The following is a 27,183-nucleotide window of genomic DNA, read 5'->3' as shown; positions in this document are numbered from 1 at the left end:
CAGCAGAGTAGATTATATTTATGGAAATCAGTCCATGAAAATCACATTTCGGTGATTAGACATCTCCCTGGGCATAGTTAACACTATTAGCAGCAAACGTTATGCATCATCTGTATGTGGAATCCTACACTGCAAGGTTTTTCTGGGAATAGATTTGTGCAATAAACATATCTCGAGAAAGAACTGGGCACTAGCTGACGCTTGTAAACAGAGCATGAAAGTTGACCTGATGGTGGGCTCCCGGCCATCCACTGGGGTCCTTAGCATAAGAAACTGCAGCAGACACAGAGAGAAAGAGAGAGAGAGACACGGGGAAGGAGATTAAAGCGAAGGATGAGTCACAGTAGCAGAATGTGAAATAAAAAACAGACCAAGAAACATTTTGAAGGAGAGAAACATATATGAGCCAATAAAAACAGACAAACTTCAGACAGATTGGTAGACAGACTGTGACACAGAAGCTGTAATATTATATAAAGTGTAGCAGGGTGTTGAACTGTGCAGACGAGCCAAGCTTGTGATCGTTTGGCAAATCCCAGAGCTTATGCTTGTGAGAGGATTGAGCTTCATTAACAGATAAAGAGTGGAGGAGGCTGAGGAGAAGACAGAGACGCTGAGGGGAGACGGCTCTGCTCTTTGTTCTTCTGACATTACTCATTTCAGTGTTATCTGTTTTAGGGAGCTTTATTTGATGGTGTGACCTTTAAGGTACAGGATTATGAATAGACAATGAACCCAGGTTTGTAATGGTACGAGGAATTTCATCACATGCCCCCTGCAGTGGCGAGGATGAATAAAGGTGTGTGTGTGTGTAGAAGAGAGACAAACAGAGACATAATCAAAACATGCCAAAGAATAAATATTTTTAGTTTTCAATTGCAGTTATGCTAAGGGGGCTGGTGGCTCAGTGCAGAAGGCTGCAGGCTCGAATCCCACACCACCAGGCGTGGTCCCAGCCAGCCACCAAGAGCTGGGCGTCCCTGCCAAATCAATGTGGCGAACACGTTCCACCGCGATGACCCCTGGAGTGGCAAACCCAAAAGCCATTGATTTTGAATTGTAGTTGTGCTAAGCTAAGCTAACTGGCTGCTGGATGTAGAGTTTTACGGAACATGCACAGTGGTATCAGTCTCATTAAGGAAGTGCATTTTTCTCAAATTAAAAATAATCATTTGAGCAGATAGACTCCCCAGGGAGCCCATAGAGCGGTCAGGGGTCAGGGCTTCAGACAGACCAGCCCAGACACAACCCCTGACATTATAACCTTTGCAGCATCTGATCAATAGCCTATTTGGCTGCCAGTCAAGCTGAATTTTAAAGCAAAGCCCATTCCTAGAATTTATTACCTATAGCATTGCAATCATGGTGATACCATCATCTGCCAAATATGCTTTCCTTTCACTACTTCCCTTTAAGGAGCGGGGAACAATGGTGACTCTTTAACCAAAGAAATTAAATATACATGCACGGTTCAAACTATGTGGTGCTGCTGATATTGTATGTGGAGTTATACAGAGTGCTTTTATTTATGGCACACAGTGAAACGGGGGGTCAAAATGATGACAACTACGTGGGTTACTTATAACCCACAAATCAATAGCCATTAAAGTTTTAATTTTGTTGCCACAGGGATTAGATTTCTTCATCTGCAAGAGGTAGAAGGGTAACAATATATACTAGTGCACACATACACACACTGCTGATCAGTGTAAGACTGGAGTCTCGCTATTAAATCAGTGCTCTGTCTCTCAGGTGATTGAGTAAGAGTTTCTAGAAGAGATTGAGACTGATATTGTGCCTCTTGTGTTAGAGAGGCGGCAGCGAAACACGCCACCTGTGCTCGAGACACCACTCCACGCCCTCGTTCCTTCTGCGCTACTTTCTACATCCTGAATCCTTCAAAGATCCTCTTTATCCACACTCTTGTCATTTTCATTTTCTATCCACTTGGAAACTTGTTGAAAGGTTTTGTGAGCATGGATGGCAGCTGGTGAAGCAGCTTTTTTTTTTTTTTTTTTTTTTTTTTTACAGCTTACCCAGGAGCAAATTGCTTTTTTTATGTGCTGAAGAATGAATTTCATTTCAACACATTTCTGCTTTACTATAGTGTGGGGCTCCAGGGATGGTAATGTGGGTCTGTAGGATTTTCCACCACTTTGAATCAGACTGAAATATCCCAACAGCTTGCAGAGTGGTACAGATATGGACTGTGCTCTTGACTTTTTTCAAGTGCCATCAGCAGGTCAAAGTTATCTTTCAGTCTCCACCACTAAACCACTTTGTGGCTGCAGAGGCTCCAGAGGTGATTTCTTATTTCTGCAGAGCGTTAGGACGTGCCCATGAGGTGCTCCTGTGTCTGCCTCCATGATCTTCTGTGCTCTGCCTAACCCCTAATGTACTCAGGCATGTGTGGGCAGTCAGTTAATTGCCATTTTGTTAGGCACCATGATGATGACTGCAAGCTAAATAGAGCTGTTTCCTTGGTGACGCACGTTAACTACACAATGTAGTTTATTGCAAGACTTTTATCCAAGCCTTGTGTGACAGGTAATGCTCTGTGGTTGGCTGTGATACTGTAGCTGGGTGAAATGTCATGTGTGGGTTGTCATTTTCCCCAGCGAGCTCTGAAATGTCTGGAAAACACCTAGCAGTCGCAGCCCTGAAACCTGATATTGACTGAGGAAGTTGTGGTTTGGCTGCAGACAGAAAGTAATTACGCAGAGTTATACTTCAGCTCATTCTCTCCCTGATCAAACATTAACTCCATGGGGAGCAACAGACACACACACAGAGCCCACCTGTTCTCCACACACACAGCTTTGTGTATGTGTGTGCTTGTATAGACCCTTAACTGCAGCTTGCCTCTGCATTCAAGAGACACACACACACACACACACACACGCACACACACACACACACACACACACACACACACACACAACACAGAGATGGAGCGTAGACGTACAAAGCAAACACAAAAGAAGAGTCAATGCACTGATTAAGGAGGTCAAACTCACAAGCACACTGTCCAGTGACACAGTGGTGGGAGTGAACCTTTGCCCGGCCTGGTCCAGGCGCAGACTGGGGATGGATAAGGGATTGTAATCGACTGGTCTATTCTTCTCTCCACAGCAGCCAGACAGCGAGACAGCCGGTCGAGCAGCCCAGATGAGCTCTATTCACCATTCCTATCTCGTAGCTGCAGCCCTGCAGGCTCATCCATCTCCATTTCCCACTCCTTGTCGTCGTGCCTCCAACACCAGCTCAGCCTTAATCAATCTAATTACCAGCCACAGAATAGACCCCAGACCTATCAACCTCTCTGCTAACCCCCCAGACCCTCTGTGTGTCTTTTCTTTAAGCTCCCACCTCCTTGGCAGAGCCTTAGTAAATAGCACCTGATAATTTGTAGTTTTACAGTGAAAAACAGGAAATAGATGCAGTGTTATAACTTCGAAATGATCTCAGTGTATCGATACATAAAAAGCTTATATGCAGTGTTAGAGTTTTGTCACCAAACATTTCAAACACGGCATTTTTGAACAAACAATGAGTTTAAACAACAAGAAGTTAAAAAGTAATAACCATATTGTAAAATACACAGTCATTAAGGTCACAAATAAGAGAAGGAAAGTGAACTTGCTCTTTGACAACTTACTGATCGTTACAAAGGAATCAAATCACATAACTACAGAGCCTTTCTAATACAAAGTGAGGCCAAGCGAGGAGAGAAAATTAGTCTGTGATTTCTCCCTCTCTCTGCTCTCAATAGCAAGCTAATTAAAATCCTGGCATTTCATATTCATGACTAATTAGTTAAATGAGATGGCAGCTACAAAGTGGGCTGCTGTTAATTAAGCAGGAGAATTTGAGTTACACCTTGATGAGGAGGTATGTGCTATTTCTGTGTGTGGTGTGTGTGTGTGCGCGCGTGCGTGTGTGTTAGCATCTAAGGATTTTTTATCTCTTCTTGAGCCCTGACATTTTCCAAAAAGTTGACCTCTGTCTCTGTGGAGTTCTAGTGTATAGTCCACACCATCTGTGTTGTTTCTCGGTGTCTGACAATGTGTTAAAGTCCTTTTGTGCAGCAGGTTATTTTTCGCAGCAGTTTAGATGATGTAAACTCAAAAACGGTTTGTGGTTATCAACAATGGTCAACGAATAGTGCTGCACTTTGAATGCACAACTCAACTTCATAGCAAACTGTTGTTATAAAAAGGGAACTAAAAAGTTTTACAATTATGCTCCACGACATTCACTTTTAAAACCATTTGAGTCAGGGTTGCCCTTCTAACCCAGCTGAGAAAAGCAACAATTTCTAGATTTCTAGAATATCGTCAGCATTCTCATTTGATAACAATGAATAAAGAGTGAAGTAAAAACTGTATCAGAGGAGGTTGAAGGAGACCTGGGCAGAGCAGAGTCGACTGATTCTGAGTCTCATGTTTGCGTTAGCTTAGGTTCCACAATGTAGCTTTAAGTCAGCTAACACTAACCTGAGAACCTTTGATTTCTGCAAAGATCTCATTCCTAGCTATCAGCAGATCTACTGAGCAAAATCAAGCCTGAGACTTTTTGAGTCTCAGAACAGAGGGACGTAAATCATAGGCATTGCCCACACATTGGGTATGGTTATTACAACAATTAAAAATGTCCTGAAAAAATTCAGCTGATGACAGACACACTGTAAGTATATGAATATTGCTGACAAAACTTTTATGGAAACCCCAACCATATACAGAAAAAGGCACTATAAAAAGAAAAGAAATGGAAAGTTATGAAAGGTTTTTCTGGTGTAAATATTGGCATTCAGATGAGTTTACATGCACTCAAAACAAACTCGGTTACTGGAAATCCCCTGTATATCGTACGTGCTGTAATCGGATTTCTCCTCTACCTCAGTCTTATTTTGGAAATGTGGTACACAGATTTCAACCTCATAGTGACAGAAATTTTTGATTTCTAATTTTTTTTCTGTGTTCATGTGGCAGCAGAGTGACAGCGCAGGGGGAGAGAAAGGAAAAGAAAGGGAGACACACACAGCTGATGCACAAAGGGACACTCTGTGAAATAATCTGAAAATCTTTGGGGAAAGGGTTTCCCTCCATTAAGCATCTTGTGTTAGATTTACTGTTAGACTTTAGGCAGATTGTGTTTTGAAAATGAAGCGACATCATCCCGTTAATTCTCTCTCCTTTCATTCAGTCATGCACAGTTGGAGAAAGCCGATTACAAACCTGCTTACGTAGGCATGTCAGAGAAATCAGCTCTCTTCGACAGAAATCTACCTGCGCAAACCAGTTTTCCCTAATCCTCTACCCGGATTTCGGGAACCAGCTTTCGCATTTACATGACACTTAAGAAATCGCCTTTCCCAAGAAATCCGACTGTGACATGGTTACTTAAGTCCATGTAAATGCACTGAATGACTCAATCATCTCATACAATTGCAAGTCAGCACAAAGGCTGGAAACCAGAACAAATCAACTGTCTGATGTTGTCTAACAATAACAAAACCTCTAAAATTACTGCTTTTTTATCCTGTTTGTCCAGTGCACACAAAAAGTGTTATGTACCTTCCTGGCAACTGTTAACTAAAACAGTTCATCACGTTAGGTCATGTAAAGCAAATTGTCTTTTCAACTCTTCCATTTCGGTTTTTGTGTGTGTTTGAACAATTGGAGGATGAAATCAAAGGAGCTGCACAGAGCTGACTTGAGACAGAGATGGCTGAGAAAATTCTGCTTTCATTAAGTCCTGCCTTGTGTGCCTGGGTGACTGTATTCATTTAGTTTATATCGGTGTATCCCTGAGGCAGCATCCAACATGGCCATTAAATCTGAAAAGAGAGCCTCTATTTTGTCAGCTCCTCAACAGGATAAACATCTCCCTCGGGTCTCAATCTCCCCACACAGTACAGCTTAGACACACTGATCAACCACCAGCTCCCAGTTAGTCATATTACTTTGTGTCTTGGCTGTCTGTTGCACACACACACACACACACACACACACACACACACACACACACACACACACACACACGCACACACACACGCACGCACGCACGCACGCACGCACGCACACACACACACGCACACACACACACACACACACACACTGTGTGAGGACTTCTGTAGCTCGGCTGACTGTATTGTTCAGCTAAGAAAGAAATAAAGTGGAAATCTCTAAGTTTGGATAAAAAGCAACTCAAAACATATTTAATTTATCTTACATCAATCATCACAAGAGTGAGACAAAAGCACTCCTGTGTACGACCTTTAGTCTGTCATGTAAAAAGAAGAGATTTGAGAAGAGAAGGACAGATATGCATAACTTTTTTCTTCACTGTTGTGATTCCAGTAATCAAAGCAAGAAACTCCTCTTTCATTTTTTACATGATTCTCAAATCCTGATAAATCCACAGTAAGATAGCAAGACCGCATCCCACACCACTCTCTGCCTTTGTAGAGATTTGTAGCATTCAAAGTTCCCACTGTCTTGTTACTTTCATCTGGTGCTGTCAGACAGATGCTCAACGGCATCAACATCTAGAGCTTTGACAGCTACCTGTGAATCAGAGGTACGATGTAACAATGCAGGTGTAACCTGTGTGAACCATGAGGGGATTTTGTGTTGCTTTTAATGCAGGATGTTTATTGTTTCACCTTTTTCACCAGACCAAAGACAAATGTCTCCTGTTCCCCACTTTTAAGCAAACATTTACTATACTTATTTACTGTAAAAACTGGTATGAATCAGTGGCATCAATCTCCTTATCTACAGCAATTTTTAGCAAAGATAAAGAATACAAATTGTTTTCAAGCTCAAAACTACACAATTACTGACATTTCAGTTTCTTGACAGTAGCTAATATGAGACAGTGAAAATTGCTATTTATGTATTTTCTTGGACAACAGCCATTTGGTTGAAAACACTAAGCTTTTGCAAGTAGAAGTGTTATTAGTAATAAATGTATGACTGTATGCACCAACTGAACTGACTTTCCAATACTGTTGAAAATAGTTTTTTACTTAAGTGAAATTATGTACGTGGGTGTTTCATTTTCAAAAAAACTAACTAAGCAACATGCTTTTAGCCATGGAAGATATAATGCAGATATCTGCCCATTGAACAAAAGCCCTTGCTGTCATCCATTGTATAAACGTGTCTCTGCATCAATTACGACAACCTTTAAAACATAATGTGGCCTGTCCTTGTGTCTCTTTGAACCCAGGGGTCCTGCTTAATGAATAAAATGAGTGAGAAAAAGAGCTGTAATAGTCTAAATGATAAAACCACATACTTCCTTAATAAAGCACCTGGAGCTCTCACGATGATTGTAGGGACAGTGTTTCCCCCTTTTTCCTGTCGTTTCTATTTTATTATAACTGTAAAAGCCTTTTTGAGTGGCTTCTAAATGAAAGGAAAATACCAAAAATATGCTAAATTTGCCCCCGCTAAACAAACACACACGTTGTGAGAAACCCCTATTTCACATGGGGGTATAGAATATTATTACAGGACTAAAGTAGTTGCATATTGATGTGGATATGTGTATAATGTGCATTTGCATGTTCGAACCTGTGTTTGTGTTTGACTGAAAGGAGTTATTTGTGAAGAGCTACCACCTGCTAAGGCTGGAAGGCTCTAATCCACTTGTTTCTGCAGTGTGTATATTAGAAAAAGGTTAATGGATAGGCTGCCAATGTGGTGCGGACACACACACACACAAGGACAGTCGAGCCTAATAAAGGTTTTATTTTCACATAGAGTCACACCTCAAACCTCCTGGAGGTAGACAACACTTGAAAAATAACAAAACAGCGGGCGTCAGCAATCACAACCGTGGATGGAGATGAAATTGTAAAAAGACCTTCCTTGTACAGAAGGTCTCATGGTGAATGGTGTATGATTTGTAAGGCCCCATGCAGATGGTGTGTGTGTGTGTGTGTGTGTGTGTGTGTGTGTGTGTGTGTGTGTGTGTGTATCAACCACTAAATCACTGATACACATCCTGAGACAGTTTACACATCACATGTGTATTACTCTACATATTGTACTTTTGAAAATTCAGAACCTGTTCACACTTTCATCCTCCTTTTTCACTCTTTCCGTCTTTTACTCCCGATTATTTAAAAATGTCTGTCAGACAGTGAGTTTTCAACCAAGGTATTAAACATTAGGCTTTATATCTTTCAAGAATCTGTTTTTGTGCTTTTTTGCATTTACAGATAGTCAAACATTGTCTGGTTTGTGTGGGTAGATAGTGCAGTTTAAAATAAGGAGGCACGGTGATGGGGTGGAGTGCCACCTCATGGCTAGAAGAACCATGGTTATCATGCTTGGCTGGCTTCTTCCCATGCTTGGGTTTCCTCCCACAGTCCAAAAACATGCATGCTAGGTTAAGTGGTGACTCAAAATTACCTGAATGGGAGTGTGAATGGTTGTCTGTCTGTGTATATCTCTCTGTGTTGGCCCTGAGATAGACTGGAGACCCGTCCAGGTTGTACTCCAACTGGATGGGTCCCCCCCCAAGTGTAAGAGGGGTCATCGAAGTGCCCCAGAACCCTCACCCAATGACAGCTGGAATAGGCTCCAGCCCCCCGTGACCCTGATCAGGATAAGAGGTTAAAGATGGATGCATGGATGGATGATAAAATAAAGAAAAAAAATGTTAGCTCATTCTGGGGGTGGATCGTAGCAAATTTTAATAAGACTGGAATATTAATGTTGTTGTGAAATGAGAAGCACAGAGTTTAATTGTTTAAAAATTATTTCGAATTTTGGTGGTAAAACTTGACAAAAGTGAAAGCTTGGCCAGTGTAGCAGCAGGATCCCTGGTACATGGTTTGGCCACATATATACTGTAAGTAAGAATCTCCACCGTTTGAAAAAACTGAACTGCTCATAGTCTCTCTGTCACACATGCAGACACAGTTGTACTGTAAACTCAGACTCACTCAGTCCCTTTCCTAATACTGTCTACAGAACATTCTGTCTCTAAATATATCACTCTTGATATGCCAGTCATCGATCAATAACAAGCACTCCACCCACTTCTCACAGAGGATTGGAGCCAACACAGAAATGCTTTTGTTGTCAGCTGTAGTGGGTGGAAACTGCTCAAATTTCACAGTTTCATGGGGAAAGTGAAACAACTATTTCCCATGTCATACATCAGGCATAACAATATCTAATAAATATCAGAGCGTAGAAAGGAACAAAGTGGAGACGGAGGTGCAGTGAAGACAGAGTGAACCCAGAGGAGCAGTAAAGCAGCATGCAGTGAATTTACAGGGAGACTTTGGGCCATAATTTCCACTCTAATGAAGAGAACGCTCTCCCTCCAAAAACAGGCTTTACAGTTTGTGAGTGTGAGGGGTCACCATTCACACAATATTTACCTCTCACTACACCAATTGTTTCATCCGCAGAGAGACGGGGTGATGGGGGGGAGAGCATAGGCACAGAGGACGGATGTGCACATGGCGTCTTTGATATTATAGGAGGCCACAGAGGTGAAAGAGCCCTGGTTCAGTCTTTGGGCTTAAGGAATATCTCTTCAACCACCCCAACTGAGCCCTTGGTGAGATATGTGTAATTAGGTAGGTATGTGAGGCTTTGCGAGGGGTTTTATCATGCCAGTCAACTTATGACTGACAACCAATGGGGAAATAAAAAGACACACACACACACAAAGACACACACACACACACACACACACACACACACACACACACGCTGTGCTGTTTGTGATGTATGTCCTAAGTTTCCCTGTGCGGAAGATGGCGAGAGCTCCATAATCTGGGTGACAAGACCATGGACAGACAGCTTGATGTTAAGTCTCCGGGGCAGCAGCTGGTTTGTTGTCAGAACTGAGGTGAATTGTGTTAAATTAAATGCGGGTGGGTCTCTGCTCGGAGTTTCTGGCCTCTGCACCCCTGCTTTACTGCTGCATTCGACTAACTTTACCACGAAGCTTCCGGTCACACTTTCCTTTCTTGCACATTCTTCTTTTACTTGCTGATCAGAGCCTGCAAGTGTGGGAGGGGTGGTCAAAGTATTTCTGCCTCTTACAGAGTATGTGTGTCAGTTAAAGCATTCACACCTCTCTCGCCTGTATAACCACTGAAACTGCTGTGCAACCATGGCGAAAATGAATGTCTTATTACGTGTCCCTCCTCTCCAACCTGCTTCCCACCTCCTTACCTGTCTGCGTTCGTCCTGTTAGCTTCCATCTCTGCTACGTACAAATACAAAGCCCCACTCATTTCTGTGCTTAACCCTCATTTATATTCACCTTCCGTCTGGGGGAATTTGCAGGCTATCATGAGTCTTGAGCAGGAAAACCAAACGCCAACCTGGCAAACATGTCCTTTCTAAAGAGGAGTGCATTTAAGACATTTCCCCAGGCACAAACACACTGATGAGATCTTTAGTTGTGCAGTGAGTCCTGCATACAGATGATATAAACGACCGTCGAGCTCTCTAAAACACAAACCTGCTTCTAGCTCGAGTAGTAACTGTTTTTATACTGATGATTTTATTAAATAATGCTAGTACAGTTCCAAGTTGTTACCCTGACTTTTTCAGTAAAAAAAACATGTGATTCTAAAATAAAACATTTGCTGTGAAAATAGACACTGTCACATTATGCAGCTGGGCTTTTTCTGTTTATCAGATGAGAGTCCTCTTGAGGACCAGCCAAAGCAGCAACTACCCGTTGACACTACTGTGGAAAGTATCGAGTTTCTCACTTCACTACATGTACTTCATGTTGTTCAGAGAGGAAATTCCCCAGCCAGACACAGACAGTACATTCATGCTCTGTCTCCCTCTCCATTTGGCTATTCAGCTGAATCCCTTTCAACCGCTTTTCCTTCCTTGCTCCTTTCCTCATGCACAGCATCAATTTTTTCGGTCCCCTTCTCTCTCTCCCGATTTCGTTCTTCCTACACATTTGTTTCCCTTCTTTTCATCACAGACTTACTACCATCCATCAGCTCTGTTAAGTCTTTGCAGCTTGTCAGTGGCCGATCTGTCCCATCCATCCTCCACCATGCTGCCAACCAAACATCTGAGGACCACACAGGCACTGGGGATGTTTGGCTGTCTATTGTGTTTCCGTGTGATACCTTGAAACTAACACATTTCCTGCACATCAGTCATTCTCCGCACGTTATTAATATGTCATTGCTTTAGATTTTCAAAGTACATCCTTCAATCAAAAAGCAATTAATTCTTGTCTGTGTAGTCCTGTGAGTTGATCACTAAACTAAAACCATCACTTGGATTCACCACATGCCAAAGAAAAGGCAGCACAGGCAACACTAAAATTCACGATGTTTACAGATCCCAATAGGCAAACGTGTATGTTTTTACACGCAGATCCATACACAGTTACAAGTACTCATTTGTACACATTCACACACTCGCTTGCATCAATTTCCAAAACAGCAGCATAATCGTTGACATACACGTGCGACTAGTTTAATTACTGATAGTAATTAGCCAGAGGCAGGAGCTACCAATGATGCTCTTCCCTCACTCTGTGTCACCTCTCTCTTCCTCTGTCTGGGTCTTTCTCTCTCTCTCTCTCTCTCTCTATTTAAATGTCTTTGCACAGTGTGTATGCAAACGAATATGCCATTGTCTATAGATCTGCACATTCCTACATATTTATATTCTAACCTGTGACTAGTGTAACTAACATAGCTTGATGAGGTTATTCCTATTAAGTGACCCACTGATCCCTGTATAAAACCAATTTTAAATACCCCAAAACCTCAGAGCAATAATTTGCTTTTCAAAAGCTCATCCACACACTATTTGGGGAATTTCTTCTTTGAAGCCTGCACTGCAAACATCTAAGCAACCCCTTTACCCCCTCTCCGTTCAGTGAGCTAATTGAATTCGCAGCTGACTTTTAATTAACAGAAGGGCTGATTTGCATAAAGTAGGAGCATTTGCATATGGTTGGCAGCCCCCCTCCCCCTGCACATGTCTGAGTGCCTGGCACAGAGCCAAGAGTAGGGGTGGAATCTGACGTCGGAGAGAGGAATAAGGATGGAGGAGGGGACGGATGGAGGATGAGAAGGTGAGGTGACTGCCGACAAAGGAGAAACAGCAGATGGGGGAGAAGGAAAAGACTAATAGGGACAAACAACAATTCATGCCATCAGACAGCAGCATAAGTAAGGTAGACATGCGCACACACACAAAAACAACAAATGTCTGCACAACATGATAGCCCACATACATGTATAAAGACACACACACACACAAGGTGCCACACTGTCACAAATATCACCCCAGATTTTGCAATCAGTTAGCTAATTAGTAACTCAAATGGAAAAAAGCAACATGATGCATGCTAAATAGTTTTACAGATTTTACAAACAGGTGTTAATTGGTGGCACATTGGTTCTATGCAAATGAGCATGGGCAGAGTCATAAACAAGATGTGGCAGTGAGGTGCGATGCAATGCATTTGTCGATCAACAGCAGCTTCATATAGAGCAGTGCATGTGCCTGGATGTGCCTGATGTATCATGTGTAAAATGTTTACATAAAACGAAAACACGAGAGAATATGAGTCTAAAGGGCTTTGATCTGATAGCTGCCATCCATCTCCCTGTGCCGGGGCTAACCAATAAGCATGCCCATATCAATTAACGGCTATCCCATAATGCCTGGTAGCGTGATCTGTCTGCAGTTATTCTGCTACTTGCATCTGCACTGCAGTTTTGTAGCAGAATGGCAAAGTTGTCAAGTCGTCACAAGGCTCTAAAACAGCTGGACTGTATCACCAGAGTCTGCATAACACCTGAAATAACTCTACAGCCTGTAAGACACAGCACTAACATAACAGGTTCTTTGTCCTTGTGAGTCACTTGAGTTCATTAGTATCCTGTAAGACTGCAGCTCATTAACGAGTGCTATTAAGGCAGGCGTTGAAGTGCTGGGTGGATGCCAGGAGGACGACTGCTGGGTGGCATGCAGGGAGGGGGTAAACCACGGTCGGCACAAGTGGAGCTGCAGCTGCTTCTCTAGCGCTTGCTCCCGAGAGCGATGGAGAAAAGCAGTATGAGAATGGGGGTCTCAACTTAAATGTTGATAGAGGGTTGGGGGCCACGTGGATGATACAGGCGTGTGGCATCTGAATGCCGTAAAAGATGGGGCACGGCCGACACCATTTTGAGAGAGATGCTGTGAGTCGCCATTTTAAAGAGGGAGACCTGGAGATTATTTAGAAAAAAAAAAACTGCATAGGACAAATACCCAATCAATGCTTCACAATTTTAAAGGCTGATATGTTCACCCTGTCTCAGGTTCCAATACACAAACTGCATTTGGATTGGGGTTTTTGTTCAGTACCGGGCTTCAGTAGAATTGTTCATCCAAGTTGTTTAACTGTGTATTGTGTATAATATCCATATGGGATCAATTAAGTTATTTGAATCTTGAATCTTTGTCATTTTATTTTGTATTTTGGACAGGACATGGACAGGATTTAAAAAAACAACAACAAAAAAAAAACAAAAAAAAAACACAATACATTTCAAATAATGGAGCCATTTATTTGAAGTAATCTTAAACAGACTAAAGATTTTTATCTTGTGCTCATGACTTTCAAACATAAAACCTAGTAACAAGTGTGAAATCACTATTACTATTAAAAATCTACATCTAAAGACTCAATTTAATAGGAACAAAGGAAAACAACTTTATATGTCTGCAAGTCAAATGTGAAGCTCTTCAATTTCTAAACATGGAAATCACTTAAACTGTAGTAATTTACCTGACACCAGTGTTTTTTTCTCTCTAAACCATTTCAGCATTCTACCACCGCTCCAGCACCTGAGGATGCTGACGTCTGCACACTGATCCGTGGTCCTGTCTGCAGCTCCGGACTCCCACTCTCTTCCACAGTAACAAAACCTGCACTCATGCATTTCAAGTAATTAGTGCTAATCAGCCTCGCACTGACCTAGCAGGCAGCCATATTGATTTCAGAGGCTAATCGAGAAAAAGCTTAATGACATGGCTATTAAAGTGCTCCAGTGTGTGAATTACACCTGCAATTAAAATGTTATGGGGATCCAGGGGAAAAGAAAATGATCAAAATCGTGCATACAGTCTGACCAATGATGAATTCAGTCCGGTTGTTCATCTTTAGCTCCTCTGCTGACTGGTCTGTATAATGTATGAGGCTGTATGGGCAAACAAATGGGCTTAAATGTCAGTTGTCTGTTATAAGTGTTCAGCATAGAAAAAGAAGGAAAAAAGAAAAAAAAGTCAAAGAAAGTAAATATTTACAACTTTAATCTTTATTTATTTAAAATTTTGTTATCAATAATACAAGTACAAAAAAAATGTTTGGGAACATAAGAATATACAGAAGCACGACAGTGACAGCTTAGGTAATTATATATATATGGTTCAAACAAAGATCCTTGGTACATTATGAAACTTCGAAGAAAAAGTGGACTGGAAAGGATTCAAAATATCTACTGTAAATGTCAACTTTGGCACCAACATACCTGCTCTTTCCAGTTTCTGCCAAAATGCTGGCAAACATTCTCCAATAAATAAGGCACTGTGGTGGGCCCCAAAGTAGTGTGTGAGCTGTATGTTAGGGTAATCTGAATAAATGGACATCAATTGATGACACAACATTCACATTTTTATCTCGTGCATAAATACTTAAGTCATCTGTAATCACTCTTATGATAGTTCTATTAATAACATTGGCATTAATTACTCGGAATTTAAAAAGGACCTGACATCCATATTTTAACATGACATAAACATAACGGTTAAAGCAAAACACAGCTTGTGACAACAAAAGATAAACATACGATGTGCTATTTGATCAACTTTTTCATTTTACCTGTGAGGAGACCGCTGAATGACACTGCATCACACTGACAGACTGATTGATATGACTGTATGTGTATTACACATTGGCAAAGTGCTGTCCAGCTCCTCTCCAACATGCTTTGTCAATAACAGATGTAATCATCAAGTGCAATGAACATTTCTTGCATGATGCACATGGCTGTGTGCATAGAAACTGAACTGTGCTTCTGTTACAGTACGAATCCATATAAGCACTGCTAAAAGTATCAAACTTGGAAGAAAAAAAAAAAAACAAAAAAGGAAAAGTGGACAAGATTAACACTTTCGATTAAAGCAATTCTCATAGAAACATAATGAGTTTCAGTCTGTTTTGTTTGGCACATGCCAAACATATGGTGCCACGAGTAAAAACCACAAAAAGGTTAATTGTAAGATCTGGAAGCATGTAAAAATCAAGCTGCAGCACATTATGAGGAACTAAACTTCTCTTCACTCTCTTTGTGGAGAATAGTGAGAGACTACCGTGTATAGACTGACATGAACTGTCCATTAGGCCACCAAAAAAAGTACTGAAAATAAAGTCCCTCTGGCAACCTTTTAAGCTTCTATCCCACCTGTGAGATGGGGGCTGGAGTGGGGGGCTGTCAATGAAGGTCGAAGTCCCATAGCAAGTGAATCACACCAAACAGATTAACTGTGATGGGACAGCTGGCATCTACATCTCAAGTGCGGCAAGATGATGCTCTGGGATACCATTGGCGTGAGCCGCCGTGTTATTCTCATTGAGGCGCCTCACGCGATACATTTCATAATGGATGCTGCTTGTGATGTCCTTAATGTTTTGCATGTGGGTTCTAAAAGAGACACACATATTTATATAAGAAATCAGGTACAGGTACAAATAACAAGTATCATTTCTCTAATCCAAAATAGGATTTGCTTCCAGTTACTTTACGCTGATGTGTGAGCTTCACGGCGCAAAATGATTATTGTTCTGGCTTTGACTACATGACTGCATTCAGATACCGAAGGAGAGAAGGTAGTTTATGACATAGGCCCTTTTTAACACTGCTGGCTTCATCACTGTGTTAGAGTGATGGTTCTTTGTCGTTCAGACATAGGTCACTTTTACTGTACATTATTGTTCCTTGTTGCTTTATTTAGATATGCCTACGACCATGACAGAAAGAGCCACAGTAGATTCCCGATATCAGCAGGTTTTTTTTTTTTAGGTTTTAGTGATTAAATATTTGAAGCATGTACTTTTTTTTTTCCATCTAGTTTATATATTTAACTAAAACAAAAACAAAATTTCCACTCAACTGTATATACACACACACTTATTTATATATTCATAGATTTTTTTAATGAGGTGAAGGAATGAATTGAAAAACCATACAGAATAATATTATTAGTAATAGGATTGAGTTTTATAACTGTGTATTCGAGCACCCACTGGCACAGCAAGACAAGACAATATGAAAACAGAATTTAGGTCTGAGACATATTCTTGTACAAACAAAACTCACTGACCTGATGAGGAGATCCCGTAAATAGGCAAATTCACAGTGGGCTATATTCTCAACTAAAGGAGAGAGAAAAGTGACAAGTTATTAGAGATGGTCAAATGTTTTTTTAGAAAAAGTATCAGCAGGTGTAACTGTCAAAAAAGGACAAGAATATAGACAGTTTTACAGCTGTGAGCTTTGACCAGTTGCTGTAGAGTCCTGAATGCTCCACTAGGTGGAGTCAGCAATCTCACTGTAAGGTTCAGATAAAGGGTCATCAAGAGTGATACCTTCAACTGCAGATCTCTCTCTCTAATATTATCTAATTAAATCCATTCTAAAGAGATAAGAATAACTACTCAAAACATTCCTGTCAGATGAATGTGTGTGTGTGTGTGACTTTAGAGCACACTATGCAGAAAATAACTTCTTTTATGAGACCTGAAAGAGGGGTAGTGCTGCCTGCCTGTCTGGAGTGGGTAGCATAATTAATTACTGACAGACAAATCCTGCAGTAAGAATGAACATGATTAAAAACAAAAATGAAACTGGGCACAATTGGCCAACTTGTACATTTTGGAATGTATACATTCCAGACCCTGAACTCACAGGATAAGCCCAAAGGACCAACCCCCCCCCCCAAAAAAACTATAAATTTATTTCACTGGCAGGACAACAAATACACTCGACCACATTATTACTCAAGCGAGCGTTTACCATCCTCTGTGAAAGAAAACAGGATGTGAGGGGTGGGATAACCAAATAAACAAAGCAGGCTTCTTCAGACTGTCTGCTGGAGACTTGAACCAGCTGCACGGTGAATGACACCACGTCTGAGCAGTGAATGGAGCATTGTGTTATTTACTGACTGACTCAGTGAGGTCTCAATATCTTGTCTTTTTGTCTCAACATAACTACTCCTACTGTAGGTTAGCATCTACTGTATTTGCATATTGACTGTGTTGTAAGTGTTTCAGAACAAAAATGAACTGAGGAACAAAAAAGGGGAAACAAGCACTTAAATGGCTGAAAGTAAGAGCAGAGGTTGTTGTACCTTCGATGGTTCCCCACTTAGTCTTCCTCCCCAGCAGCCTCCTGCCATTGACCTGGTACTCCTGGTCACTGCCCACCACAGCAAATGGGATCATCTCCTAGTCAAAGGTTGAAGATCAACACACAGGTCAGAAATCATTTAAGTGTATGACATGACAGTGCTTTGTAGACAGGCTTTTTTTTCTTCACATAAATAAGGAGGGGAGCGTCAGTTCTCGCAGCAGATTTTAAACATCTGCTAGGATCAGTGCTTTAAAATGACTCCCTTACCCTGATCTTCTCGTTGATCATCCTGTCTTCTGCATCCTCGTCAAATTCTTTCTGAGGGTATACGTCAATCCCGTTGGCTCGCAGCTCTTCCCTGATCTGGTGAGAGCATATTCAAACATGAACAGACAGAACTAATCTTTACCGCACACAATTTGGAAAGAATAAAAGTAAAGTCTTTAAGTGCAGCAGTAATTAGTTGGACATACTTGATGTGTTTTTAGGAGATAAACAAGAGTATCTAAAGCTGCACAGTGAGCATGGCCGTATTAACACTAATTTACTCCAAACGTCTGGGTTTTGCTGTTAATCAATGCCTGTTTGCTAAAAGTAGGAAAAAAAGGTCAAAACACATGCATGTGTACCTACCAAGTCTACCATTGAGATATAAATAAACACACACACACACACACACACACACACACAAAGGCAAAGCTTCCTCACTGCTAATGAGAGGAGGGAAAAGTGACTAAGATCTTTGAAGATAATGCTTGTAAGAAACAAAAAAATCCATACAAATGTACAGCTTCAACCTTATTAACTCTAGAGAGAAAGTGTAAGAGTGGGAGAGTGAGAAAGAAAAATTGATGCTCTTAGGACAAGACAAATGTCACCTTCTTTTTGAAGAAATCCCTCTCCTCCAGGGTGAGTGTATCTGCCTTGGCAATGACTGGAACAATGTTGACCACTTTACTGAGACGCCTCATGAATTCTACATCAAGAGGTCGCAGACTGAGAAGAAAAATAAATAAATAAATAAAAAAGGACAACATGATAGATGAGAGAGACAGATTGGCTCATCAGGGGTTAGACGTTAAAATATGAACATTCACTGTAATTCAATACTTGTCCACCAGAGGGCAGATGTTCCTTAAAAGTAGACTTTAATTTATTGGAGGTCCAGTTGTTACAGTTTTAACTCTTCAGCTTTTATCCAAGCGTTCATACTAACCTATTGTGTGCCTGCATTTGCATATCTGTAAGACCATTTGCATACTGTTATATAAGTGGATTGTGGCCTACCTACCAACATGCCTACAAAGACAGACCATTGTCAACAGTTCTTGTGCCCTCATGCAAAAGTGCACCCAAAGACAGAGGAGCAAAACTGGCTGCACACACACACAGACTGCCTCTTTCGTAACTTCCTGCCCATCTCCCATTAGGCTTTTTAAGGCATCTGCAGGATTGAATCAACATGAAATATTGCATGATGGAGCATTAAAAACAGAGAGTCATTTTACACCAGTTGCCTGCCTGACTAAAGACGGCTCATGACACAAAAATTAGGAGGTGTAGGACTTGAATGGTGCTCTGTGATTGACTGAGTGTCTGTATGTGCACTCAAACAACGCTGACCATTTACAGCTGCTTTCAATATTTTCCCAAGACCTGTTGCTGCACTCTACTAGAGTTACACAAATGCAAAAGCTATAAAATGCACAATAGGGGGGTGGGGTTAGGGGGAGGGAGTTTATGCAGTTCAATTAGAGCCAGATGTTTGTGTCTGTAAAAGACCCAGGGAGAGAAATTTGGGACACTGTGCTGCTTCAGGGCCTGGAGAGAGCGACTCATCTTTCCAGTATGCGTGTGTGTGTGGGTGGATGGACTAGTTTTCTGCAATATGCTGCTGTCACACTAAGAGGAAATGTGCATGTGTTCAGTATGAGCGTATCAAAGCAAAGAGACCTTGCAATCTGTATCAATGTACTGTAAAATCTGTTATATATAGTATATATTCAGCACGCCATTATTGCCAGTTACTTGGGCAATTGTTCAACTGTGTTGCTTTGAGACTAAATGCAACAAAGATGAGGTCTATCATCATTACTATTACTTTATTGTAGTGGGGGGACCTGAGGCCAAAGGGATCAAGACACACCAGGCTGATGGTCCGTGAGTGTCTATAAACCTACTTTTTGAGGTTTGTCCTGTATTGCTGGCTGTTTGGCTTAGCGAGCCAGTGTGCAAGAGATTGCATTATTAAAATGCCAATGCCAGACATATTTCCAATTAGAAGTAGCTAAAAAGCCCCAGTGATGAGTCAGAGTGTTGTGAAATTAGAAAGCAAATGCACCTTTGTTTAAAGTTCGTATATTTGCGATTCCATGTTTTCCTTGCTCTTACAAAGGTGGAGGAAATTCAAGCTACAAGGGTCCCCTGGCAGCCAAGGTAAAAGGGGATATAAGGTGTGTACCAGGGATACCACTTACAGCAATAAAGGCTTACTGTGAATTAGGCCTATTTATTCAGAGTTCGCTAAAGTGGTATTCAAAGACAAATGGGATAATGCTGGCCCTCACAGTGAGGAATACAGATAATTATACATGAGGAATTAGGAATGGGGAAAATATGAATTTTTCATCAAAATGTCTTGGTATTCTCATTTTGCTATGGGTTTCATTTTGAATGGAGCTTTTAATCATTATCAATTGAGCAATCAACTGTGTAACGCGTTGTGAAGTAGTGTTTCTGGTCACTCGAATCATAGCAAAGCATATAATTACATTTGTCTTTGGTTTAAAAAAAAAAAAAAAAAACACCTATGAAACTTGAGCTAAAACATGAGGGAACTCCTGCTCCCTGTTAACAAGGTTCGTGAAGCCAGCATTGTGTTGTCTTTCGGGAAGAGCCAAATTAACAAACTCAGATTCTGGACACAACACTGACTTCTCTCCTGTGGTGCTACAGCAAATTCAATCCAGGTATTTAAAGTGCAACAAAAAACAGCACAGACTTTATTTAACTAGTGTCATGCTGCTGACTGAAAAAGTGGAGAGGAGAATCTGAAAGATTTCTTAGCTTTATTGCATTGGATGTGTTATTTATTTCCAACTTGTTTGTGCCTTTCATGTATTTTTTTTTACCTATGTAGATTTTTGCATGTATGTGTCCTTACCAGTGTCCAGTTGGGGGGATGAAGTATATGCAACAGTGGACTCTTGAGTCTGGGATCCTTTTCTTTCTGTTGATGTTGATCTCCTCCTGCAGGTATGCCTCGTACTGGTCATTAATGAATTTCATGATGGGCTGCCAGCTAGATTGTATTAGGGATGATTAAGGATAATGGCAAGAAAGGAAATATACCAAGACCAACGGATAGATCAAAGATGAAAAGAGGAAACGCACAAAAAAGGAATTGAAGGGGTTGTTGCATTGAAGAAGGAAGAGGGATGGGCTCAGAGTGAGACAGAGAGAGAGACGATAAGGATATAGAGCGACAGGAAGAGGACAAGTAAGACAACAGGAAAGGTCAAGAGACAAGGAGGGGCATCTTGTTAGACACCATTAAAACTGCAATGGTCAAAGGGTTAATGCAGCGATAGAACTATACTGTACCAATTCTCATTGTTGATCTGGTCTCCAAAGCCTGGCGTGTCAATGACTGTCAGCTTCATTCTCACGCCCTTTTCCTCGATATCTACACACACAAAGTCCCCGACACGGTCATTCATCACCAGGACAATGTATACAATGCAAATGCACCGTCCACCTACCTAAAAATTATTATTATGAAACTGATAGTTTGTAATACAATAAAATAAAACAATACAATAAATACAGTAAAAATCTGATGGAGGCTGTAATTTCAGGAGCAATTTATGTAAGGAAGAAAGAGAAGTAGCATGAAAGAAGTGAATGAGAAATGTTTCGTGGGCAGTTGGCAACAATCAACACCACAGCTAACTAAGGACACGGTCTGCGATGGGGCTAAATTCAGAGAAGAAGAAAAACAAGGTGTGAGATGTGTATATGTTAGGTGGAACACCATGCGACAGACGGACAGAGGAACAGAAGGGATGCACAGAGGAGTGGGGAGGGTTCAAGATGCCCATACCATGACTGATGGACTTTATTTCAATTGTTTTGGGAATCTTCTCCTGGGATGTAGCCAGCACTGACTTACGGCTGACTTTGGACTTAAAAAGCGTGTTCATCAGAGTAGACTTTCCCAGGCCACTCTGTCCTGCAAGCAAAAACAGTGGGAGACACTGAGAAAGACACCTTCAGACAAATAAGAGACACATTTTCCTACAATCATTGCTTACACTGTAAGCAGTCAACAGTCTACATGCTGTAACACTGCAGCATAATAAAACTAAACATTTCATTACTGTTTACCACAACAGTTTAAAACTCTGGACGCCTATGGGCTGTCGGTTGTTAAGCAGTGACATGTTGCAGGCGTCGGTCTGCAAAAACACTGCCAGCAAAGCCATCAATACACATGACTGCAACCCAAACACAAGCAACCCAAGGTGAACCATTTTTATGTGCACAGTGCACCCTGCTTTGAAATGCTTCGTTCTATGAATGTTATAAAAGGTAATATCCTTTTACCACCGATATGTTTTATGCTTCCTTTGATAAAATTATTTGCAGATACTTTGCAACTATGTTATTATATGAATTGCTGGCCTCCTCTTGTGAAAACAATGGCAATGCAGTGTAAAGATTTCCTCCACCTGGACTGAACTATATAAGAATGCGATGAACCACTGAGACTGCATCTTTGGGGCTTTTACAAATGTCTACATGTATATATGTTTGGGACCATCTGTGGCCACCACACGCCATGCTAACATCATTACGTATTTATGAAGAGTGAAGAGCATTTAGGGGCCCAGTGGGCAGTGAGCATTCAGTTCAACCTCAGGTTAAGACAACACTTATCACAGCTAGAGCTAGAGGTAGAGTGATTTATGAAGACACAAACTCAAACACAGTCGCATGTCCAGACAGCCGGATCACACATTACATGCAAACATGGATTTCTACAGCAGTTACTGAAGCTGCTGATTTTATTTGATGAAATTCATACTTCATTTAAAGTTTAGGAATCTGAATGCAAAAACCTCATAGAAACCAATTCTGTTTAGTTTTGTTTACAATCACCTCAACAGCTTTACACAACTGAGTTTCAACCCTTAAGCAAGTTTCTTTTAATTTGAGGGAAAACACAGACCAACTGGCAAGACATCATCCAATGGAGACATACAGTACAGTGTATATGTAATTTGGTGCAGGTTTTGAACCGTCTGATCACAGTGATGAGGGCTCAGTGAGAAGTGTCTTTAATCCTACTGGGTGTGGCAGCTTATTAAAATACGTTTGATGCCTCAAAGTTTCTGTCATAAGTTGAGAGACTGCTTCCTGCGAAAAGAATAATGTTTAAGGTAAGTGTGTACTGAAGGCTTGAGTGTGTGCATGCTCTCTTACCTACAACCATAATGTTGAGCTCAAAACCTTGCTTCATGGCCTTCCTCCTCATCTGCTCAAGAATTGCATCGATGCCCACATAGCTGAAGTCAACCAGTGGGCCTCCGGCCTTCTCCCCGTACAAGACACCCACTGCTGGGGACATCACAGCATCAGGGACGACCGCCTCAGACATAGTGCTGCTGCTGTAGCTGGAAATCACCTCTGGCCCTGATTTGAAAGATGGGGGAAGAGGGAAGTTGCTAAGGTTTAATGTAAAAGGATTAAGTATATGACAGGTATGGGGGTGGACAAATATAAGACTGGTGAAAATGTTTAAAACAGGTACTGTAAGTGCAATGAGGAAATGGAGAAGAGTCCAGCTCCAAGAATCAGAAATCATCACTAACAAGGAAAAGCACAGTGTGCTGCACTGTCAAGCATTATTTCTTTATCCATGGACATCCCAATACACATAAAAACCTTGATAAACTACAGATGCCTGGTTTCATGCCAACACAAACTCAGAAGAAAGCTATTGGAAAATATACTCTGTAATATGAAAGTTCTTTGCACTTGGCAGGAGGCTCTCAGCAGTGTTTTTTAAAAACAATCAGCTTAATGTGCTTCTAAAGAATGTCTATGACAATAAAGACATTTTCATTAATGTAGGTACATGCTGAGAGTAGCTGTGCTTAAAAATGTCTTTGGTTAGTTTAGGTCCGTATATACAGTGGTTTGTGTAGCTGCTATCCCTCATGGGGCCTCAGTTTCACTTGCTTTCCACGGTGCAGTCTCCTGTTGATGTGGGGGGTGGGGGGGTGGGGAGTTGAGGCCGAAACCTGAGCCACTCACTCACCCACATAACATGGCTCAGACACAGACCCACAGCACAAGCTTAAATTTATGCATTTAAACACAGTGGTCATCTTGTACAGCATTTCCTTCAGATCACACAGTTGGACTGTAGGCTCATACTTGTGCAAGCACACGCAAACAACACACACACACAAAATTAGGTTACTGTAAGCAAAGACCAGCTGCCAAGAATTTCACTTTGACTACCACACATAAAAAGTCCTGATAACTAGTTCATATGTATTACTTTGAGAGTTGAATCAAAAGAATGGCACCACTGCTGCTCAAGGCTCCACACATGTAAAACTGGCACTTGATTAATGGAAGAAACTCTCAGAATAACACTGCTGTGGAAACTCAACACAAGTTCACATTCGCCACAGAGCCTTGCTTTTACAATGTGCTTCACTGTGTGTATGTGCGAATGTGTCATAGAGACCCACCTATGGAAGCAGCTCTCCTGGCCTATTTCACCATTTCCCCATCCTGTTCCAGCAGTCAGTCAGCTTATTCTGACTCAGTGCCCTCCACCTCTCCACTGCATCTCCTGCATTTCCATACCTCTGCTCTGCACGTGTCTTTTCTCTGGGCCTCACCCTTTCCTCCCTCTACAGACTGATTCTCTCTTGTCATCAGTTTCCCCTCTACACTCCATCTCTTAAGATAGTTCTCTATTGTCTCTAACGTTTCACTCCCCTCATATTTTCTCTGACACTACACATTTATTTTCCTTTTTCTCATTTGGCTTTTATCTTGAAGATAACATTTGCTGTCATTTTCCCACAACTTCTACCTTTTGATTTACCCATAACCCACCTCCCAACCCTTGTTCTTTTCTCCTTGCAATTGCTCATGTTGATTGTTCACTTCTCTGCTTTACCTTTATGTGCTGTGAACAGCGATGTTGGCCAGGGAATAGAGCAAACCTTGACAAACAAGGCTGCACCCAATAAGCACCTGAGGGAGGACACAAGTAAAGTACCAAAAGGAACAGGCATAAAAGGAATGACTTTAACAGAGACTTGAGATTCACGATCAGCTTCAGGGTTTTCAAATATCATTTGGGAGGAGTTACACTGGCCAAACATTAAAATAAACAACTGACATATTTCTTCTCTTTTAAAATGACAGCCAATCTGCTACATCAAAGACATCTTCTAGTTGAAACTGGAAAAGAGGCAAAATAATAATAAATAATAATTTAATATTATAACAAACATTTTACCTGGATTCACCTAATCAGTGAATGGTTTGAATGACACAGCGAACATCACCAAAGACAGTTATTAGTGCATAGATGGAAATAATAGTATTTGTCTGTGTATCCTGCATCTTCACTAGCTTACTCCACAGACAGAGGCTGCAAGACTCTAGGGCATTGTTAAGTGCCCTTCATGAATACAACCCCCCCCTATTTGCCCAATCAAAGTAGCAAAGTGCTGCAGACCTACTGTAGGAATGGTTTCTAACCAGTACACACAGGTGTCAGGAGACAGACCGTTGGAACACAACTCTATAAATGTTAAAAGACATTTGACCTTCACATGAAAAATGGGTGGCTGCAGCAGCTGGTGGACATTACCCTACCCCCACCAAACCCAGTGCTGTCAAAACACTAGCCTGAATGAAAAATTACAGGTTCTTACTAGGTTAAATAGGAATGGAATAAACCATGTACAATAGGAACTTTAGGTACTGTATATGAACATGTTTCATAGATGTTGTCATGCAAAATGAGCTGGTTTGGTTAAAATACTTTGAGAGTTGGCTAAATGAGGCTCTTTCAACACTAAGTCCAGCTCCGTTTGTGTATAGGCTTAAAATTATTACGTTCATAAATAGTTGTGACTTCGGTGAAAATAACTATTATTTCATATAATAGTTCATGACCAGCTTATGCAGAATACCATGTAATTGCAAACAGTGCCATTACTTTTTCTTGCGATCTAAATGCCACTGAAGGAAGGCTTTTTCCTACACAACAATGAAGCCTAAAAGCAGAACAATAACACTTTGGGCACAGCAAATGACAGCTGCTTTTCATTTGGTTAAAAAATAAAACAAAACAAAAACACCCAACTGTGTCTTATGTATCAACAATGTCATGGATTTTTTTCTTCTCTCTTTGTTCCTGTATCAGATCTGTTTATGGTAAGGCATAGATAATGTGTTTTCTTTGAGTCTGTAAGAAAGCAAAATTAATTTTAGAAATACGAAAGCAGAGAATGACTCATTGGACTTGCTGTGATCCTGTTTTCAATTACATGCACTAAAGAAATTATTTTTTCCCCTTGCTGCGAACAGTATCAGATTGCTTTGCCTTTTGTAAATATGGCCAGCAGTCTCATATACCACAAAGCATTTTGGAGGGGAGAAGAGAAAAAACAAGAGCTGGGAGGAAAAAGAAGCATAGGGTCAAAGCAGTAAGAAAAGATGTAGTCATGAAGAGGTAAAGGAAAGAAGGACAAGATGAAAAGGAGCAAAAAGGAAGAGGGCATTTGAGTAGTGGGAGGTAGAAAATATAAGGTCACGAAAAGGAGGACAGAGGACAGCATGTAGAATGTAGGAGGAGGGAAAGAATAGAGAAACTTTGTGGAGAGTTGAGATTGTGATTTATTCCAGTTTTGGGCTTGGAGCATTCCTCACTAACTGCACACAGACCTCCAAAAAGGGATGTAAATACAGTTGAAATCATTCCATATTCTTTTCAATAGGCACTGAAACTACGAAGGACTATGAAGAATGCTGTGACTGTGTCGTCTATGTTTAGTGGAGATGTGGTCAGCACCACTGCGCCATGCTTCAGCTGTCCAGGGTGTTGATCTTGACAGTGCGGTGGGGAGGTCAGGGGTTATGTTCTCAGTTTAAATAGGGGAAAAAAAAAAAAAAAAAAAAAAGAGTGATTTGACGACTTGCATAAACTGGCTCTCTCACAAGACAGAGAAAGGATGGGGAAAATGGACAACAAGAAGCATGGAAGCATTTTCTAGAGTGAGTTGTGATTTACTCAATAGAGCCTTAAAACGTACAAATTTTACACATTCATTTCCTTGAGACACTTTCTGTTCTATACAATATAGTCTTTGAAGGAACCAAGAATATTCCACAATTTTAACATTTTTTAATTTTTTCTTCAATTTACTGCTTATTATACTGACTTATATCTGTATTTAATATAAATGACAAGTTATTGTCATATTTATTTTTTCACTCGAACCTAAATATCATATTGAAATAGCAAAGGTTAAACACTTATGATTCACACCTAGAAACTGAATTAACAGCAGTCATTGACAGCTAGACTATACAATAGGAACATACAGTATTCTAAATGTGTTTGCTGTGCAACATAACACACATGCAATTACACTTCTTTCCATGTCATTTATAGAGCAATCACTTCAAAAGTGACGTATTAGTGGGGAAGCATAACC

General features: G+C 40.9%; 1 protein-coding gene across 7 annotated transcripts in view; it reads right to left on the bottom strand.

The window, feature by feature from the left end:
- Positions 1-14,310: 14,310 nt before the first annotated feature.
- Positions 14,311-27,183, bottom strand: part of LOC137099895 (septin-9-like) — a 60,623-nt gene continuing 47,750 nt past the window's right edge. For all 7 annotated transcript variants that reach the window (XM_067477278.1, XM_067477282.1, XM_067477280.1 and 4 more), the window contains 9 exons: positions 22,913-23,122; positions 21,531-21,659; positions 21,032-21,113; positions 20,592-20,729; positions 18,307-18,424; positions 17,696-17,791; positions 17,427-17,523; positions 16,398-16,449; positions 14,311-15,718 (listed from right to left, as the gene is read on the bottom strand). In XM_067477278.1, the coding sequence (XP_067333379.1) occupies positions 15,580-15,718; positions 16,398-16,449; positions 17,427-17,523; positions 17,696-17,791; positions 18,307-18,424; positions 20,592-20,729; positions 21,032-21,113; positions 21,531-21,659; positions 22,913-23,122 (1,061 nt within the window). In that variant the 3' untranslated portion in view covers positions 14,311-15,579. The remainder of the gene's footprint in view (positions 15,719-16,397; positions 16,450-17,426; positions 17,524-17,695; positions 17,792-18,306; positions 18,425-20,591; positions 20,730-21,031; positions 21,114-21,530; positions 21,660-22,912; positions 23,123-27,183) is intronic.

This window comes from Channa argus, chromosome 15 (assembly GCF_033026475.1).
Source record: "Channa argus isolate prfri chromosome 15, Channa argus male v1.0, whole genome shotgun sequence".
Lineage (NCBI taxonomy): Eukaryota > Metazoa > Chordata > Actinopteri > Anabantiformes > Channidae > Channa > Channa argus.
This window is presented reverse-complemented; position numbering and strand designations above follow the sequence as displayed.